Genomic DNA, 21,126 nt, shown 5'->3' on the forward strand with positions numbered 1-21,126 from the left:
ATATAACAAAATCATCCTATAAATGACAATATTTGAACATCCAGCTGTCACTGGCTCTGTGTGCATCACAGTAATGTACCAGCTGGTCATTTCAGTAAAATAGAAAATGCCTTTATATTTAGAAATTAGTATACGTTATGTTTTTAATACAATTTTTGATAATCCCGTGAGGTCAGGCTGCAGCACTGTAGATATATAATATATATATAATACTGTTCCTCTAGAATGAGAATAACCTTGTTTCATTTCTGTGAAATTATTACTGAATGGCATAGCACAGAGGTCAGCACATCTTTTTTTTTGATCAACTAGGCATAAATGGTTCAGCTGCTGTTGAGCTGTCTTTTTTTCTCTCCTTATCCAGTGTGTGTGTTGTGCTCCCCAGGGCCCCCTCTCCCTCCCCAGGAGGTGCAGGTCCAGTGTGGTCAGACGCCGGGGCTCCTGCAGGTCAGATGGAAGCCGCCGCCTCTGACATCTTCAGGAACCTCCAACGGTGCCAGTGTGATTGGCTACGCCGTGTGCACAAAGGGACAAAAGGTACCAAATGTCAGAATAAGTCTTTTTTCTTTTTTTAAGTCATTCAATACAATTCTCAGAAAACATAGCCGTTTCCTTCCTTATTAGTGAATTCTTTGAGTAGTGCTCTATTGCCATCTCCTGGAGAAATTATAAAATGCTGATACCAGCTGAAGCATGGAACCATGTTAAAATGTCATGATTACCCAAAACAATTGAGATTCACAATATTATCCTGATAAGCTTTAAAATATGCTTCAACTTTTAAAATGGCACTAAACCATACTGAAATCAGTTTTTCTTAACTTTAGTTACCAGCATTTTTATTGCGTCAGAGGACAGTGAACATCCTTTTCATTGAAAAACAAAGAAACCATCTCAAAGAACTGAGGCTTCTCAAATATTTTTGATAAGACATCATATCTGTCAATATAAGGTTTTCCAATGCTTTGATTAAGATCTTTTTTTAAGTGTAGTGTGTTTTTTGCAGAGTCTTTTCCTGGTTTTAAAGGCTGAATTACAGTAAAATGATGGTCTTTTCTGAACTTACCAGATGATTGCAGCTGTTCTGTTATTTATCTTTACCCACTTTGGCCGTATATCCACATTACTGATGATTATCTATCAAAATCTCATTGTGTAAATATTTTGTGAAACACCAATTGTCAACCTTATAATATCACTCCAAGATCGATATCAAGGTATTTGGTCAAAAATAGCGATTTTTTTATTTCTCCATTTCTCTCAGCACTACCATCAATTTATTGTGAGTATTTTTAATCCCAATCCGTGATTAAATTTTATACTGTCCCGTTCCTAATCCAGCCCCCAGGGACTGAAGATATAGCTTTACCTTTTGCACAGGGAGCTGATACTGAGTTGAGTGTGTGTGTGCAACCATGATAGTGTACAGTTTAACTTTGAACAGGGTTGCAAATTGTAAGCACTTTCCTTAATGAATTTTTGGTAAAATTAACAACTGATTAATCGTCAAAAAAGCATAAAAACTTTGCATATACCAAAGAATACCAAATGCGTTTTTACTCAAATCAAATCATCACACTAACATATTGAATACACTTTGACATATAGCATAGCCTATTGATTAATCAATTACATTTCTTATGTTCAGTTAGATTCAAAATGACCGATTAATCGATCATCAACTGATCATTACCAAACCAAAATCAACAGCTGGATGTAGAAAAAAGTGACTATTTCCCAACAGGCTTGAAGTGATTGCTTTAGATCAAATTTTAACATGGTCATTTTATTACTCTTAACATTTACAAGTTCATGTGCTGTGATTGTTTTTGTAGATTTTTATTTTTAATAATTGTCCGACAGACATGAGAGCTAGAAATGCATACATGTTTGTATGATGGTTACAGAGTGACTACTTTTGTATGCTGATGTTGTGAATTGCTCTTTGGTAAGGACTCTCTGGTTCCTTTGTGAATACAGATAGCAGAGGTCTTATACCCCACAGCAGACTATGTGACCGTGGAGTTAAACAGGATTCAGTGTCTGGAGGCCAGGGAAGTCATTGTAAGGACGTTATCAACACAAGGAGAGTCCCAGGACTCACCTGTGGCCATCATCCCGCACAATCTCTTGGGCTCTCCGCGCCTCTCCCACCGAACCACTGCGCCTCCCCATCCTATGGCCCACCCGCAGTCCCATCCGGTACACTCACAAACCCATCCTCCGTACCCGTCCACTTACCCCCCGAATCACCCTCAGCCCCAGGTGCAACCTATGCCCCGAGCCCAGCCCCACACTTTGCCCCACGCACAGCCACACTCACAGCCCATCTGCCAACCCCCTCCTCATTCCCAGCCTCATTTCCAGCGCCACCCCATGCCCAAGTCCAAACCGTTAGTAAGTGCCAGAGAGCCAGAAACCAAAGAGCATGAGGTGGGACTGCGGACAGCCCCGCCCTGGGAGCGATCCCCCTCTCCGCTGCCCCCCATGCGTGGACCCAACCTGGAGCCGCCGCACTTCCAGCCACGGCGATCGCCCTCTCCTCAGAGGATCCTGCCACAGCCTCAGGGAGTCCCCATCCCCAACACCATCGCCAAGGCCATGGCCAGGGAAGCTGCCCAGAGAGTGTTTGCTGAGGGCAACCGGGTACGTGCCGATTCAGTTCAATCAGTTGTACCAACATATTATCATAACCCCTTTCATCTCTGATTTTTTTATTATACAAATGAGAATATCTGTGAGAATGATAGGATGATTTCACTTGTTAAAGCTATTAGCATGAAAAGTATTAGTTTCAGTATAAAACTAGAAACCTGTTGAAAATGATTATGAAACAACATTAGTGGAAATTAAAATAGCTCCCCAAATTGTTTTCACTAGATTTAAGAACAAAAATATGAATATTACACTACATGATTTGGATCTGCGCAGTCTAAATGTCTAACATTTCTCTTTTTAGGTTGAAAAAAGGAATATCTTTAGTGAGCGAGGTAATGCCTTGCATCCACTCAACTCTGATGAGGAGGAGGATGGATACGACTCTCCTCATGCGAGGAGGAGAGGAGCCTCAGTGGATGAATTTCTCAGAGGCTCAGAGTTGGGCAGACAGGTACTTCACAGAAAATGCAACAAGCTGTGCTCAGACAATCAGTGAATGTGTATCACTTTTTTCTCTGAAGAATCTGTGCCTACAGTTACAAGTATGCAAAATCCAATTGAATGAAATCAAAACACACCCCATTATATAAAATTTAAGCCCCTACTGATGGGTATTTTTGCATCGGTGTAATACAATTTTATTTTCGAGAATCTTGTTTACATCGTTCATGTACATTTTTATATATGCAGAAATACAAATGGGACCACACACATGCACCAAATCCAAATATATTTTAGAGGCAGACAGAATTAAAAACACAGTCACACAGCTACAGACCTCTTACTTTCAATGTTCTGTATATTATTAACCTGTGCCAACCCTACCTTCCTATCTGTATGTCATCCCCGTCTTTGTTGTTGCAAAAAACCAACCAACCAAACAAAAAAAAACAAATCCAGTCAAAACAAAAGTTTTACTTTAGCAAACTTTTGCATAATTTCAGTGCAAATTTTGCAGCTTTACAAGACTTTTCACCAGCATGCACAACATTTTGAACAAAGTTATATGAACATTCTGGCTTTTACTGGAAGTCAACCAATACATGCAGATGTGTTTACACCAATTAATATTAAAAGCTAATGGGAATTCTGTATGTTGGCCAGCCACTTGGAGTTTAGAGCTGCTTTTGCATTTGGATGGAGGTGTCCGATTACTTAGGTGACATTATTGGTAGTTTTCAGTCGGTGCTATGGTATTGAGACGTATTGTTACGCCAGGTTTACACTGGACCAGGAAGCGCCACAAACCCTATTTGCCATGGAGTGCTTCTTGCTTCCTTTGCGTGTTTCCCACTTCCCACAATCTCTCTGGCCGGCTCACAATCCGTAGTTTTGTTTTGGTGTGTGGTCTATAGTCTCTGTGAGCAAATTTGACAAAGATTGAACTGATAATCTCTTATAAATTATTTAAAAGACATATGATTTATGGTATGAATAATCTGATCCCTGTTGTTCTTCATGTTTTCGCCCCACCTCCACGATGAAATTTGAAAATATGTTGATCCACTATAGTTATTTGAAATAACCCAATATCACTGCTTTTTGTGACTGTGTTTATTGAATTATGCAGACCTACTTAGTTCACATATTTGTCAGTTTCTCCTAAACAGAGACAAGCAGACACACATCTATGCACACACACACATAAATAAGCAGAGTTATTGACAGAGCTCTACGTGTGATTAAAAAAGAGCAGGAGAACAGAATTGCTTTTGATCGACACAGAAGAATCAGCTTCTGGTGTGAACAGTCAGGCTACAGCTTGCACGACAGCTGACATATCGTGGCGCTTCTGTCTTGAGTGTGAACCTGGCGTGAGTCTCTGTTAAGTGGAGACACTTTCCTTTGTCTCTTTGGTAATAGTGACTATTGCCACATAATACAGCACCAAAGATGTTAAAAAAAAGATCAAAATATTAACTTTGAATTTGCTGATCTCTACCTAATATGCTCTCTTGTTCTCCTTTAGCACCATCATCACCACTACAGCCACAGTGAGGAGTACCACACAGAGAGCAGCCGGGGTTCAGACCTGTCCGACATCATGGAGGAGGATGAGGAAGATCTTTACTCTGAGATGCAGCTGGAGGAGGGCCGCAGGCGCAGTATCAACTCTCACAACACTCTTAAGGTACACACTGCACACCTTCAGTCTGTATTGAACAAGGGGAGGTCAGAGGGCGGTGGGTACGACAGGGGGTGTAGGGAGGGAGGGGGTGTAGGGAGGGAGGGAGGGAGGGTGCGTCTTGCCACCTTCAAAAGTACCTGCTCTCTCTCACAGGCTCTACAACCAGGCCCGCCGTGGCTTTGCCTGGCTGAGCTCCCCCTGCCTTGTGTTAGCTGAGTCAGCCTCTCCCACCCCAGCCTGCTCCTACCCCCCGCCCCTCCAGCACTGCTTTAGTCAATCAAGGCTGAGCTCATGGGAATGGCCACGTATACATTACTGTACCGCATGCTAGAGGGGAAGGCTGTAAACAAAAGGCATAATATTGTTGTGGTTTGCATTGCATTTTGATGCTCTTTACACTGCACCAAACAAGTGTTACAAAAAGTCAAATGTGATATTCAAGTGAAAATTTTAATATACTGTGCTGTATCAAAGGGTCATGGCATATCAAGTGCTTATGGGAATCTCATTTAAGTGAGTACTTAAATGGAAATATTCACGTTTGTTTATGTCCGTCATGTCCTGGTGTTTAATTTTTCTACTGTCGATGTAAATGTTAACATTGTCGGTACATGATCTTGTCTTCATCTGGTCTGTCAGTGGGGATGTCTGGATGTAAAGGCAATCTGCTGTCACGATAAAACAAAAGCATGTTAAGAGATGAGAGTGAGGAAGTATACTGTAGTGGCTTGTATGTACTATGTATTAAAGTAGGCTTGCTACCAGAAGTCGACACAATATCATTGCAGTTTTGGAGAGGATATCCCTGTTTGTGTTCAGTTAAATGTGTACAGTAATGTGGTGTTAATGAGGGGTAGTCTTTAGTGTGTCAAATACACCAATGCTGCATCTCCTTTTTGTCATTGCCATCTACTTGTAAATCACTGTTGCACATTATCCATCGCCCTTATATTTCTGTAAAAATATTTTTTAAATATGTATAGTAATGATATAAGAATTTGAATGAGACATTATTAAGGGAATGGTTATAGATAAATTGTCAAATTTGCTTCTACTGTTATTTTCTGTAAGGAAATTGAAGGAATCTCTGTGTGTTTAAAACTGTTGCTAAATAAGTGTCCTGATACAGTATGTCCTCAGCAGCTGATTTTTCCACTCACTCAACCTCATGTTTTTTTTTTTTTTTTAAAAGATTTATTAATTAATTTCATCCACATTGATGTTTTCATTTCTCCCTCACCTGTGGCACTGACTTAGCCTGTCACTTTCTTTTTGTTTGGATATTTCTAATTTCTCACGAGTGAAATTCCCTCCTCTACATTCAACCTCCGTGCCCACACTCACTTTATCAGTTCTCACTCCACATTTGAGCCTTTGAGATTCCTGTTCAGAGCATGCCATTTCCTCCTCACGGAATGAGACTGCATGTCTTACTACATTGCCACAAATAACTAATTCTGTCTTTATTTTGTCTTTCCCCCCCATTTGTTCTATTCACATACTGTGTTGTTTCCTGCCTGTTCTAAAACCTCCGAAAAAACTTTTCAACCCTCCTCACAAAAAAAAAATCTAAACTGAACCTTTTGAATTGAACTGACTAACTGAACTGTGAAATGTTGGAACTTTTGCCTCCTGGTCACGACCGAAGGCATATTACAAGCGTCAGGACTTAGCTGAGGAAAGAGACTGCTGGGATCTCCAGAGGGAGGTGGTGAAGCAGAAGTCGCTCCGCAGCAAGCGTCTCCACAGCATCCCCGAGGTGGAGGAAGAGTCCGACTGCGTGGACGGCATGGGCCAACGCCTGTGCTTTGAAGAGGGCGGTCGGCCGGGGACGCCGCACACTCAGCGGAGGATGTACCCACAGGACACCCACATGCACAACCATCTCACCCCCAGCAAGAACTCCCGCCACCTGCAGCGCCAGCGCTCCTCCCCTCGCTTCACCGACAGCCGCTACTGCTACAACGCAGACGACCGCATCTTGGTACGACCCAACCGGCAGAACACCAAGAGCCCTGACAGTGGTTTAGACTGCGGCAGTGAGGAAGAGGGCTCTCTGGGCCGGGGTTATCGAGGGTACTATGCTCACGGGAGCCCCATGCGGGGGCCCGTTCACATCATTCACTGTGAAGGCCCGGTAGAAAGGCGTGCGCTGGCTATGGGCCGTAAAAGAACTCTGACCCGCCAGTGCAGTGTAGAGGAGGAGTTCTCTGACATCCCAGTGACTGCTGCCAAGTCAGTACACACAGGTGACTTTAGGAACAGGGAGCACTTTGGGCCTGGTCGGGATGGTGCGCTGCGAAACTACTCCAGGGAAGCGGCCCTGAGCGAGGGCAGGCTGAACGAGCTGGACAGGGCCTATTACAGCCCCCACAGGGAGGCTAGGGCCCAGTCTTTGTCCAGGCTCAACCGGGACCAGCCGCTGGTGTGTGATTCAGACTTTCTGCTGTGTACTTTCCATCAGCAAGCTGCAGCCATTCTGTTTCCTTAATGTCGTCTGTTTTTCTTTATGATTACCTCCTTTTGTTCCTTTTCTTTCGTTTGACATTCTCATTTTATGACAAGTTCTCACACGTTTATGGTTGGTCTGATTTGATGTTTTATTTTTGTGTGTTATTTTGCTTGTACTCAGAATGTCAGGTGGATTTTAAAGTCAAGCTTTCAATTACCTAAAGGCCATTTACTTACGTTTTGACTTCTCATGTCTTTGAGAGGAAAGGTTCCATTTAAAGGGAAGTCTCTGTGCAGTGCATGGGGACGTGCTGCTCCCGTCTCTTCTTCCCCCGCCTCCCCTCTGCCAGCTGCTGGCTTCATTTGTTGCTCTCCATGTCTTGTCCATTAGAGCTGCAGCCATTAACGCTCCACCTTATGCTTGGAGCTTTTTCTCAGCATCTCTCGTCTCTCATTGCTTCACATGCCAAAAAAAGGCCAGATCAAGATTTCTGCAGCCTGCGGTGATTAATTTAGCCTTCAACCCATACGCATCATCCCTTGCTTGTCTCTTTCACTTGTTTCAGCAGAAAAAGATCTTGTTCATCATCATTTTTCCTAAATTCAAATGTTGTGATTGTTGTTAAACAAAGCCTCAGGCTGGAGCTATAATGGCTTTGCTCATCTAACATTTTTATCCATTCACACTAACTCTTCACTTCTACTCTTTGTCTTCTCATCCTCCCTTTCTCTCCACTCATCATTTTTGTCTTTTGTGCTGCCATTGCTTTCTTTTCTCATCAAGGAGCTGACATGCACAGAGCAAAACAAACCAAACAAATGGTCTTTAGCTAAACATCTGACCCTCCCTGACCCCCTCAGTCCATGTTGTTGTGTTGGGGGTTGATTTGATTTACTTGTTTTGATGGTTTGTTGGGTTTTCTTATTGTTTTATGGATTTTCTTCTATTATTTTGCCTCCCTAAGGACAAATGGAAATTACATCATTTGCTCTTATGGTTTTTCAGTTGTTTTAACAGGATTGTGGGATTCTTTTAAATGATTTTAAAAGTTTACTCATCTTCACAACGCAGGTTGTTTGTTGTTCTGACCTCTCATCTTCTGTTTTTTACTCTAAAGATCATTGGGAACTCACCATCACATGGAAGCGCTGATCGTCTGGACCACTCAGGGAGGAGGCCGGTTCACATCGGCAACCCCCCTCAGCAACGGCCCATCCCATCCATTGGTTAGTGAGGTCACATCATGAGGAGACGCGTCATCCCCACCTGCAGGGCCACTGATGTTTGTGCTATTTATACCATGTGTCTCCCCTTACCCATGTGAGCCGAGCTGTACATCTCTCCCATAGAGCTTAACCAACCACATAGACCCTTATTTTGGGGAGTGTTTGCACACCCCAGTAGCTGTCCATCCTCACGAGCTGGATTCGCCAAATGTTCACATGCAGGAAAGTTCTCCCAGATACACTCCCTATGCCTGTGTTTACTGTGGGTTAACATGCTAAGATGACCACCCTAATTTGACCTCCCAGCAACAGTGCAAGCATTGCTGTTTTACACCCAGTGACTCCAGAGTGAAACCTGTTGCCTTGTACACCCCCCCTCCCCCACCTCAGGGCAACCTCATCATCCTACTGTCTCAGCATGAGTGAATGGGCCATGGGGTAGAGCAGAGTGTGTGTGCGGGGGATCTCTGACCGTAACGTTGTGATTGGTGTCTTCTGTAGAGATCACCATGGACAGTAACAGTGAGGGGAGTGAGGGGAACCTCTCACCCGTCAAGGAGGATGTTTACTATGGCAGTGTAGCTCGGCGCAGGATATGGCGATCTATGTCCTCAGAGGATCAATATGGTATGTGGTGCAGCTGACAATTCACCTTGACAATGCCAGAAAAGGCCAAGAATCGGTCTTAAACACATGCAGTGATATGGTGGTCTTTGTTCTGTGCTGGACAGTTAGCTGCTTTGTTTAGTTTTAGCTTAGCTGAATAAAGCTGACGGGGGAAGACAAGACTGGCCACTTTTTTCCCGTTTTTTGGAGAATGAAAATCCCTTCCCTGTATGTACTCCTACACCTCCAATCCCAAGAAACCCCAACTCACTCCTACTCTTCCCATTCACCCTCCATACCCAGGCTACCCTCCCACCCCACCCCAACTTAGCCCGCCCTCTTCCTTAGCTTCTCCGTCACCTCTTTTCCTTCTCCTCTTACCTTCATGAGCCAGTAGCCCGTTTGCTTTAATTTTGCATGACCAGTTTACAATACAGTGAGAAGGAGAAGAAAAGACTGCCTTGTTGGTATCACTCGGTTGCACATTCATCAACTCTGCTGCCATGAAAGTAAAACACGTTTTACACCGTTGAAGCACATTTTACATTTCAAAAAAGCATATTTCACTTTCTTAGCATTGGTTACTCCGAGCCATCATTCAGATTTACAATCTGCCATTGAAACATTTAACATGGTGAACCATGAGAAGCATGGGGAGCTGATATCAGGTTCATCCCTTCCCCCTCACTGATATCTGTGTTGCCAAGAACTGCTGGGGCATTTGATGTTTTACCTCCTTTGGGAACGTGCCTCTTTTGCCTTTTTTTTGCTGCACATTGTTTCCAGATGTGGCCTAAAAGCATGACCGTACGACTGTGTTTGATGTAGTAATGATCTCCTCATCGTGTCCAATTCGGGGAGAGCATGCATGTTAATCAGCCTCTGTGAGATTCGCCAGTGAAACAGCAATGAACAATAGTGCAGTGTTACTTGTGTCCTCCTGGTGTGCACAGTCATTCAGTTCCCCCCTTGCACCCCCAAAAACTGCTTGACATGTGTTTCTTGTCTGTGCCGTGTTGTACTGTGTGCTGTGATGTTTAGAGACTGTCACGCCAGCAAGCAGAGATGTGTGAACGAAGAACCCCTGCTACTATTGTACCGAGCCTTTTTTTTTAAATAAAAGCATCCTTTGCTTTTAGTGCGTGAACACAACAACACGAGTGTCATTTGTAAAGTGACTGAGATTAAAAACTAAAAGCATAATTATTACATTCGATCTCAGGCTCTTTTTTCACACATGCATCTCATCGCCCTCTCCCCTGTCAGCTCTAACAAAGAGACATCTTCTGCTCTCATTGCCTCTACAGCCAGCGTGGCTGTATAAGGCTGGTAGTAGCAGCAGAGGCCTCCTCTATGTTTCAGACGGCTATGGCGGTCGCAGGCACGGGCGGGGACGGCGCTCCGCGGATTACTATGAGGAGTCAGAGCCGGAGGAGATGACCCGTGTGTTTGTGGCTCTGTTTGACTATGACCCCATGTCCATGTCTCCCAACCCCGATGCTGCTGATGAGGAGCTGCCATTCAAGGAGGGCCAGATCATCAAGGTGGTGGCTCAATTCTGAAACACTGCAAATCCAGCTAAAAAAAAATATATGAGAAAAATTATGCTAGATTTATTTTGTGTCTTTGAATCCCCTTTGCTCTAATGTTGTATTAACTAATGCCTTAAGAATTACATGCAAATTGGTGAAGTCTTTGCTAAGCCTAGTTGAAGGTTTTATGCTCTCTGTCAGCCTAGGCACTAGAAAAAATGTTGGCAGTGTAGATTTCTGCAAACCTTAAATATGTTCCATTCATTTATATGCACCCTTTGTGATGTAAAATATAAGCTGACTTTGTTATCGGGAGGTGGAGTGAATGATCGATGGCATGTCACCGAGGCGAGATGCCCGCCAAGATGTGGACCACTGTTCCAGACCAACAATGAAAAGATTTGGATTTAGCAAGTCATTGTTGTGTTTCCAGGGGCTTGTAGGCACTTAACATGGGTGTTTTGTAGTAATCGTCATTGTGTTTCCAGTGGCTCTTCAGGTACCAGCGGCTTGTTAGGCACCATGATTAGTACAACCTGTTGCTGTCTTGCCAGCTGCATTTTAAGCACCAAACACAGGTGTTTAGTAGTGATGTGTAACTCTGTTTCCAGTGTGTTTTTTCAAACCACCAAATGTAGATGTTATGTAGCCACTCATTGCTGTTTTTTTACAGAAAGTTTTTAGGCACCAAAGTATGTTGTGTGTTTTGTAGTGACCCATGGCTGTTTTTATAGCAGCATTCTAGGCACAAAAAGTAGTTACTTTCTATGGAGACACCGCTGCTTTTCCTGCCGGGATTGTACCACCCAAAATCTGATCTTTTTCCAACTATTACCAAGTGTTTTTTATGCCTAAACCTAACCGCATGTTAACCAGTGTTGTTGAAATGTAAAGTGTCAATGTATCTGCCACACAGTAACATATGAATGTGATTTTTGCAGAAACAAACGCCAACATTTTTTCAGGCAATTATCTGTGCTTTGTTTCTGGCTGATTGTTGTCTCCTGACACTTATTGTCCCTTTAGGTCTTTGGAAATAAAGACACTGATGGCTTCTACAGGGCGGAGGTCAGAGACCGAGTGGGTCTGATCCCCTGTAACATGGTCTCTGAGATCCAAACTGAGGATGACGACATGATGGAACAGCTCCTCAAACAGGGTTTCCTGCCACTCAACACTCCTGTGGAGAAGTTAGGTGAGACATCATTGTCCCCCAGAACAATCTCACTGTCTTTTTCTGCTCTTATACCCTCTGCGTCTATCTGACCAACTTACGGCTTTACTGAATTATCCTTTTCTTGTTTTTTTATACTCTTCCCACTTAATTATGTTTTTCTGCTTTCCTGTAAAGTGAACTGTGACCGTTTCAAAGATGGCCGCTCAATAAATCGCAGGTCCAGAAAGTCCAAGAGAGGTCTGTGTCCAGTGTGATGCTCTTCTGCTTCATCTTCACTGCTTTGTTTCAATTCTCACCATCCTTATTCATCTGCTCCCTGCTTTTTGCTAATTTCCACTGTATTTGCTGCCACGTAGCTTAACTTTGATGAACTTAAGAATAAATTACAGTGCAAGCCAGATGATAAAATTTAAAGTTTGTTGAACTTGCAAGGCTGTTGTGTATCTTCACTGGTCATGACTTTATTCCCACCGATTAGTGTCTTATCTGTCTTCTCTGACTTTTCCTTTTTGTAGAGAGGAACAGGCGGAGTGGCCGTCAACATCCGATGTCAACGCGCAGAATGGTGGCTCTGTACGACTATGACCCCCGAGAGAGCTCCCCTAACGTAGATGTAGAGGTACTGCCCTCCTGTGGCTCCAGCTATTCACTTTGTCTTGACCATTCTCTGTCACCACCATCATGTTAACAAATGCATTAAAGCTGTCAAAGCACAACATATTATGAGGTGCACAGACACAAAGATAGCAATATTTAATGTTTTCATTAGTCAGTTCAGTTTTTAAAGGACTAGTTTTACATTTTGGGAAACAGGCTTATTCCCTCTGTTGCTGAGTTAAATGAGAAGATTTCACTCTCGTGTCCGTCTATTAAATCTGAAGCTACAGCCAGAAGTTAGCTTAGCTTAGCACAAAGATTGGAAGCAGGGGGAAACTGCTAGCCTGGCTCTGTCAAAATTCCCCAAAGCCCACTGATTAATGTTATACCTCATTTATCGAATCTGCGCAAAAACCAAAGTGTTAAAGTTGTAGGTTTAGGGTGGGTTAAAAACAGAGAAAAGCTAGCTCTTTACTTGAAAGGCCTGGACACACTAAACCGACCTCAAAGAACTAGTGGTGAAGAAGGCGACTGTTGTCTTACTTCACGTTGCCTGTATCTCGGCCAAAAAGCCGCAGTGGAACATAACGCCAAAGACTACAGTTAACGTCCAACAAATACACACATTACACACCTGTGTGAAAGGAACCAACTCTCCATCTTTGCCGTCTGTAATCACCATTCATAAAGGAAACCGGAAGACCATCATGATGCTAGTTAGCCAGTTAGCACATTAACAACACAACCTGGTGTTAAAATGATATTTACTATGCACTTGTGGACAATAACACAAATAATTCCAAACCTTTTCTGCTAAAGAGCTGATTTCTGATTGCCCATCTCTGATGCTGAATTGGCCAAAAATACAGCTGACAAAGGCAGACCAGTTGCTTGCCTCATGCATACACCAATAATAGTTTCTAGATTATGGGTTTACTTCTGTGGCAGGTGGCCCATTTAGCATGTGCAGTGGTGTTTCTTTTGCTGGCACCACCTAAAAGTTCCCACTTGGCTTGTAGACTTTACATTGCGATGGCATAACAGATTTTTAAATCACTTTTACTTGGGGAAAAGTGAGGAAAGTTTTACTAATACAAAACCTCTTCAGCACATAAATTCAGACTTGAAAGTGTCATCATCATTGAAGTTTGAGGTGTCCTGTCACAGTTTTATAGATGTCTCTTTTACAGTGGTGGCCCATGGGGAAAATGCTTTTTTGGGCTGCAGGGGATCTTTTTCACTGCAAAACTGCGAGTGGCCACTGGAAAAAATTGAAAGCAAGACTGGAGGGGCTTGCCTTGGGTCCTGTGCGGAACACACCGCAAAAACAAGGGTGACAGATGCTCACCGACGACCGATGGCCGACTGATGTGTCAAAGGCCCCAAGTTAAGCTCTCAGCTGCTGGCTTGATATTAAATAGATAAACATGAGAGTGGCAACCTTCTTATGTAACTCATGGCAAAAAGCTAATCAGCACCTTGAAAGCTCATTATTTGATCTGTATGAAAACTGGAGTGAGTACACTACAATTTTAGGTTTAGGTTACCTTGCAGCGACATGGTGATGACATGACTTGCCCCCTGGCCAAGAAATAGTCTTGCTTTTTTGCACTTCAATCTTACAGGTTAAATGAGATATTACGTGTTAATTAGTGAGCTTTAGAGGTGCTGGTAGGCAGGTTCTGTTACCTTCAGACAGAGGAGGGCTAGATGTTTCTCCATGCTGATTATCTCTTGACAAGATTATTTTGTGAAAGTATTCCTTTAAGTGCGATTCAGGGCAATATGCACAGGTCAGGTGAGGTTGAATGAGGAGTTAGCACTGTGTAAGCGAGACGATTGAATTACTTTCCCGTGCTGTTGTTTTTGCCCCATCCCCCCCCGTTCACTTACTCTCACCTTTCTATTGGCACTGCCACCGACACAGTATGAGGGCAACAGACTGAATGAGGAGGTGAGTGAGGGTGAGGAGGGTTCGGTACTGTCTGCTCTGTGTGTGTTTCCTCCCCCGTTTGTTGGAGTGCAAACGAGGAGGTGGGCTTCAGATGACTGGGCCACGGCCCTCTGTCCCTGGTGGTCATTAAAACAGCCCCTCATGCATTGCCTGAGCCAGCATCTCCCCTCCTCGGTTTGGTCTTTTGTGTCGACCTGTCTCCTACATACTGTACATATGCTATGTCTGGTTTGTGTGTTCTCGAAAAATCCCATAGGACAGACGTGCCCAGTGTGTTGCAATCCTGTCTTCAAAGTTCCAACGTTTGATGCATTTACAGTTGCAACAGTCCGTCTTCCGAGACTGAATTGACACTCGTGTTTAAGATGCATCACATTGATTTGGAGAAGGAAGCACAGCATTTCAAACTCATCAAACCCCAGTACATTTGATGTTTGGAAAGTCTCCTGCACACTTATTCTGCTGTAAACAACAAGAAATATACAACAGTCTAAATATATCTCAAGGCTCTTTCCTCTTTGACAGGCTGAACTGACTTTCTGTGCCGGTGATGTCATCACAGTTTTTGGTGAAATAGATGAAGATGGCTTTTACTATGTAAGTGCTAAACACTTCTTTTTCAATGACTGTTATGCAAATGTTTGTTTTTTTTTCCCCTTGACTATTTAGAGCATTATGCATCCTTAAAGGGTGTACTACAGTAAGTACAGTTTTACACAATAATGCACAAACTGACTCATGGAGTCGGAGAATTTATCATGGGCATGTGGAAGTAAAGTGTTTCTCCACGTTGAAAAAACTTTAAATTAAGCACTCTCAGGGCTTCTATGAAATTGAATCATTAGTACAAATGATGAGCAAACACCTAAAGGGACAGTCCACCCGAGAACCCTCTTATCTGTGGTGCTGTTTGTGCTTGTTTTGGTGTGGTAAAAGGAAAGATATCAGAAGAGTTGAATAATCTCTGCAAGGAAAAATATGATTAATGGATAAAACACAAAAAGTACAAGCCTGTGGACACAAAAAAAAACTGAAGGAGCTTTTCTGTAAGAAAAGACCAATCACCAAGCTTGAAAAGTCTGCTGTGTGCTTCAGGAATGCTAAAGTGGATACATTTGGCAATTATGGTGAGGCAATTTGTTCCCTATTGCAGTGACAAAGCAATATGAATTTGTTAAATCTCTGATTCATGCCTCTGACTGGAAGCTTCGCCACAAGAAATGGTGGCTGTGGCTCATGGGTATCGTAGCATTTTAAAGCAAGGAACCATTCCAAACTGATGGAATAAACATGTATCTCATAAACAAAGTAGAAGTAATAAAACTGGTGCCAGTAACCTTTATAAATAATGCAAAAGCCACTTTAATTAATTGGTAAATTATCCAAGAGACTCACATGTTGGGGAGAGGGAGAAGTTATTTGGTACTGGAAGAAGAACTCTGTTCATTTTTCATGGTGACTCATGGTTGGGGCACTAGCGTCGATAGCTGTGGGGAAAAAAAATGGGTGGTTCTTTGATAGAAAGCTAAATATAAAAGCTTGTGTTTTTACATTCCTCAACTCTTTTGCAGCTTTAATTTGAAATTCTGATGCACTTCCTCAAATTAAGAAAACTACAAGGTAACATTTACAGTTCGGCGCAGCAGAGGTCTCACTGTTGTTGTGTACTCCGCAGGGCGAGCTCAACGGACACAAGGGACTTGTTCCTTCCAACTTTCTAGAAGAAGTGCCTGATGATGTAGAGGTTTTTCTCACTGACTCACCATCTCGATACCCCCAGGACACTCCTGCACGGATAAAGACCAAAAGGGTACATGCTCCTTCGCAGTACTAGCCCTCTGTCATCCATTTACTCTTTTCAGTTCCCTCTATCTCCTTTAGTACTGTGTCTGTGCGTGTGTGTGTCTCATTGAAGTACAATGGGATTTCTGACTTTCGAGCATTACACTGTAAATAGATAGATGTCTAAGATCTATGAGAAAAAAAATAAAACTTTAAGACTAATACTTGACAGAGGTACTTTTATTTTTCATGTTTACTGCTGTGAAAGGGGGGAAGTTGTGCATTGTATAATACATGGATCTATTGTATTCATAAAGCATTCTCAATGAGAGTAAAATAGAGGGGGGACGCTCCTGTGACTTTTTACTTGTTCTGTCATGTCTTGAAAAACAGCAACACTTTTTGCACATGCATATTTAGCATTCTAACAGATGCTTTATGAATATATTCTGTGTTTGATCTCAAATAATTTCTAATAGAGTAAATAGTTTTGTTGTACTGAAAGATGAACTATGTAGTCTGTAGCTCAGCATGTTCTATAGTCCAGATGCATGAATTCTTGAACATTTTATATAAAGATAAGTCTAGTGTAGTACAACTTTTGTATCTGCTCCTGAACGCCTTGTTTTGTATATTGCTTTCTTGTAAAGTAGCACGCAAAGGTCACTTAGCCTATGTTGCCATTCAGAAATAATTATTTACTAAATGTAAATATGTGATGTTATTTTTGCGTTTAACAAATAATGCAATTGTTGAAATATTAATAGGTATCATCAGATATTTCTTTCCTTGTGTTCTAATTTGCCATTGTCATAGTGCAAACTATTGAAATGCCATCACCATATTTTTTTTCATTTCTTTTCCTCACCCGCTTGGCAAAACAGAAGAAGAGTGTTCATTTCACACCTTAAAGGCTCTGTTTCCGTCACGTAAGTGAGCAACTGAGGATACCAAGATTACGCTCCCCTCGTCTAATGCAGATGACATGGGTACCCTTAGTTTCTGGTATGCAACATGTATACTTCATGTGACATTCCTTTAGTGCTGCTATGCCTTTAGGTATTTTTAGGATTCTTCTCTGTTTCACCAAAACTCTCGATGCTGTTTGTTGGTAGGAGACAGTAACCCTCGCCAATGCATTAGACAAGAAGTATGGTATCTTCAGTTGTTTCTCTGAGTGTTGTACATGACAATGTCCGTCTCCTGCAATAAGTCTCCTGCTGTAACTCATGGTAAGCTAAAAGGCCATTGTTGTACCTTCAGTGATCAAAAAGTTCAGGTGAAATGAACTGTAGTAACATTTAGATTAGTGCAGTATGACATGCTGCATCATAGAGAAAAATCCAGAAAACCTGCCAATTCTATGCAAAAACCCAAAGAAAAGCATACAAATCTTTCATTTGTTTTGCAACCTGAATGTAATTTGGCTTTTTGCTCTCAACAAAATTCAACACCATTTTCTTGTATGCAATGAATAATGTGAAATGGTGAGAAAAAAACAAAATCAGTCATGAAATATAAAAACTCAATTTTGGTCAAATCTGTTAAATCTGTCAAATCAACCAAAATTAATATTCAATTAGACTTCTAACAAAAAGTTAGTGATTTAAAGTGAGACTCTGGAGCTTTTGCTGAGTGGCGGCTACAAATGCATTTATGGGATAACGTGGAATTGCAACAGTACTATGCTAAGTGACGCTAATACTAATCAGATGACAAAATCACTGTTATGCAAATCTCAAGTCTTTGCACTCGAGTCCCAAGTCCTAAACTTTGAGTTTCCAGTCCCAAACAAGTCAGCACTCTTTACCAAATTTCATTAATAACAAAATATAAAAGTAAGATATAAACAACAAAAAAATAATTACTGCTATTTTATTTACTAATATTAAAGTTGTTGTTTCTCTGTCTGTAATTTTCAAGTTTTGCATACTGAAATGCTTTTTTTGACCATTGCATAGTTTTTGTATCATTTTGTTTATTTAATCATTCTCGACTGGTGCTCAGTGATGTTAGTTCTTCGTGATTCTCTCTTGCAACCCAACAGGATGCTGTCAGATTGGTTCAAACTAAATGGATCTGGAGAACGAAATGTCGACTAAAGATATTTTTAGTCTTTTTTATGCCTTTATTGGATAGGACAGCGATAATGTGAAAGGAGGAGAGAGAGGGGCTGTTGACATGCAGCAAAGGGCAGAGGCCAGACTAGAACCTGCGGCCACTGCGGCGAGGACAAAGCCTCTGTACATGGGGCGCCTGTTCCACCAGCTAAGCTACTGGGCGCCCCAACATGCAGAGAATTAATGGAGTTAATAGCATGGATCAGGAATTTTTGATAAGTGTCACACTTTTTAAATAACATTCTTTTTAAATCTTTGGGCTTTGGTGAAGATTTAAATTTTTCCAAGTAAAAGGACTTGAGTGCAAGTAAAGTCATGAGTCATTGGTGGTAATGTGCAAGCTGTGTTGCAAGACTTTTTTTTAGTTCGTCAAATCGAGTCTAATGTCATCGAGTCATGTGACTTGAGTCCACACCTATGGATATCATGACAGTAGCACAAGGGGTGAGGAGTCGTCAAGTCAGAAAACTGACAATTATGTTTGTTAAACAGCAATATTTAGCGAAAGTTAGCTAACATTAGCCACCATGAGCTAATGGTCAAGTCAGAACAAGTAAAGCTGAAGCAACAAGGCCTCTTATTGAACCGAGCACGGTGCGTTTCGTTTCTGAAGAATTCAACTTTTCATTTTATCCATTCTCTCAAAAGTTACAGTCTCACTTTAAAGTTAGGATACTACTAAATGAAGCAGAATAATTTTAAAGTGCTGCATGTTCTGATGTTTAAAACACAAACAATTTCTGAATATAGCCTCATATAAATGGAATCCTTGACCATGTGTCTTCCCAAAGTGCAATTCAAAGGAGCCTTTTAGCTCATGATTACAGAAAAGGAATAGTGACTAGTAGTTTCTCTGTAACCCAGTTGTATCAGTAAATATCTATATATATATATTTAAGGGGAAGGAAAGTGAATGTGATATAAATATTTCCCATTTGTCCCAAAATGCAAATTTTTCCTGTTTTTGTGAGAGGAACTGCCCTGTCCCTGATATTCAGTGTTGGGAAATGTCACCTTACATTGATGTGGAAGATAGTCAATGTCATGCTTAAATTCGGTGTTGTAGTAGCTTATTCCTAGCAACTTCATAAAAAAATGGTTTCTACCTGGGAGGGAGGGAGGGAGGGGGGAGGGAGTGTGTATGTATACATATATATAAATATATATACCACACAGGACAACATCCAGGGAGGTAGACTTCAGAGCTATGATGGCCCTGCAGAGACAGAAAGGACTTAAGAGAAGGAGGGGAGTAGTGACTGGAGGTGTGAGAGACGGCTGGCTTTTTAACACCCTCAACTGTCCCTTACGGGTCTCCCATTAGGTTCCATTGGAAAAATCGGGTCCGCCCAGAAGAGCAGGCTCTCCTACAGTGCGTCCACACATCCTTGGCTCTGGCCCTGCCACCGTGGGGCCCGGCAGTCCCATCAGGGCCCCACTGGACATGTACTCCTCCAAAAAGAAAAAGGGACTGCTCTCCAAAGGGAAGACACTATTGCAAAGACTTGGCGCTGTGAAATAATTTCTCAACATACACAGCGAGTGTCATCCACACCCTTTTAGTGCTGAAAAAGACAAAACAAACCTAACAGTGGACAGGTGGCATTTGTGAGCTTTGCAAATGCTTTATTCTTGTACATCTGTTGTATACTAGAATAATTGTATTTTGTTCACATTATTAGCTACACATTTTAAATAACACTTTTCATATTATAATCCCGAAACCTCACGGTGTCGGCAGATGTAGTATTGAGTATCTTACCTCCAAGTCTCAAGACTGATGTTTTGCTGTAGACAGAGACAGGGCCCAGGGTATTCAAGTCTGATGGCATTTGTACACCACATAATGAACCTGACCAGTGTCTCTGTGTACAGAAATCAGAATGTCACACCGAGGGCTCAATCTGAATCTGAAAAAAAGTAGGGCCTCGACTTGAGCTTGTTCAAAACAGCAAGTCGCATAAATAGTACGAGAGGTTTGCATGCTTTACTTCAGCACATTCCCTCCTGACCCCTTGAGAGTGCATGCAATGTGATGGGCTCAGTGTGGAGCATGCAGTACTTTAATACAGCGCGGCAGATTCGCTGTGCAGTATACTGTGACAAATCAGCTGAATTAACTCTCCTGCTCCATCTCAACAAGCTGTGATAGAGGCAAGTTTTTCCCCCACAAAAACATGTCAGAGACTGAATAAACAAGCACATACTGTACCTACTACAGGGTCTCTGCATCCAAATCAGCCTGAGTAGTTCCAACCTCCATGTATTTGCCTTATAATCACACACTGGTTAGTACTTTGCCCAGTAGAGCGTGCAGTTCTATGCCTACTATTCATTTATGTTCATAAAATCTGTTTGCGGATGTTAATCCTGACTTGTGCTGTGCAGGGTATTGTGTGACTGTCGTGATTTCCACTGGACCAGAGCTTACATTTAACCCTCCAGAACTCCTGTGTTGACACTGTCCATCATCTATAGTTAAGCCCTCCCTGAAAGATTTTATTTTGGAAAACAAAAAAGGTATGTTAAAAAAAAAAAAATCTCTGCATATCTATTTGAGGCTACTGAGTGAATGAAGGGACTTTTTAAAATTTGAGTATCGTTTTCAATGCCACACTGATGCACATCTGATTTAAAACAATGACTACTCTACAATGGAAACCATATTAAGCAGATTAAAGAACAAATGTAAGTATTTAATCTTTGTGAAATCGCATCAGCAAATTAAGTCCTGTTATTGTACTGCTTTTGATTCATAACATGCAACACTTTTGGGCTTTACTGGAAGACTAAAGGTTTGACTGTTTTCACAGTAGTTACCGGTGAAACACAAGGCTACCTCTACGCTATCCCTCTACCCTTCCAACCCGAAATTTATTAGATCTGAAATCTGT

General features: G+C 42.0%; 1 protein-coding gene across 1 annotated transcript in view; it reads left to right on the plus strand.

The window, feature by feature from the left end:
* Positions 1–19,614, plus strand: part of rimbp2b (RIMS binding protein 2b) — a 107,107-nt gene extending 87,493 nt beyond the window's left edge. Inside the window, exons 15-29 of the mRNA XM_042488465.1 lie at positions 386–537; positions 1,981–2,646; positions 2,960–3,109; positions 4,628–4,789; positions 6,435–7,211; positions 8,356–8,464; positions 8,966–9,091; positions 10,433–10,614; positions 11,629–11,797; positions 11,954–12,016; positions 12,295–12,398; positions 14,856–14,927; positions 16,006–16,140; positions 16,997–17,041; positions 19,557–19,614. Coding sequence (XP_042344399.1) covers positions 386–537; positions 1,981–2,646; positions 2,960–3,109; positions 4,628–4,789; positions 6,435–7,211; positions 8,356–8,464; positions 8,966–9,091; positions 10,433–10,614; positions 11,629–11,797; positions 11,954–12,016; positions 12,295–12,398; positions 14,856–14,927; positions 16,006–16,140; positions 16,997–17,023 — 2,894 coding nt within the window. The 3' untranslated portion in view covers positions 17,024–17,041; positions 19,557–19,614. The remainder of the gene's footprint in view (positions 1–385; positions 538–1,980; positions 2,647–2,959; positions 3,110–4,627; positions 4,790–6,434; positions 7,212–8,355; positions 8,465–8,965; positions 9,092–10,432; positions 10,615–11,628; positions 11,798–11,953; positions 12,017–12,294; positions 12,399–14,855; positions 14,928–16,005; positions 16,141–16,996; positions 17,042–19,556) is intronic.
* Positions 19,615–21,126: the final 1,512 nt, after the last annotated feature.

Source organism: Plectropomus leopardus, chromosome 6 (genome assembly GCF_008729295.1).
Source record: "Plectropomus leopardus isolate mb chromosome 6, YSFRI_Pleo_2.0, whole genome shotgun sequence".
Lineage (NCBI taxonomy): Eukaryota > Metazoa > Chordata > Actinopteri > Perciformes > Serranidae > Plectropomus > Plectropomus leopardus.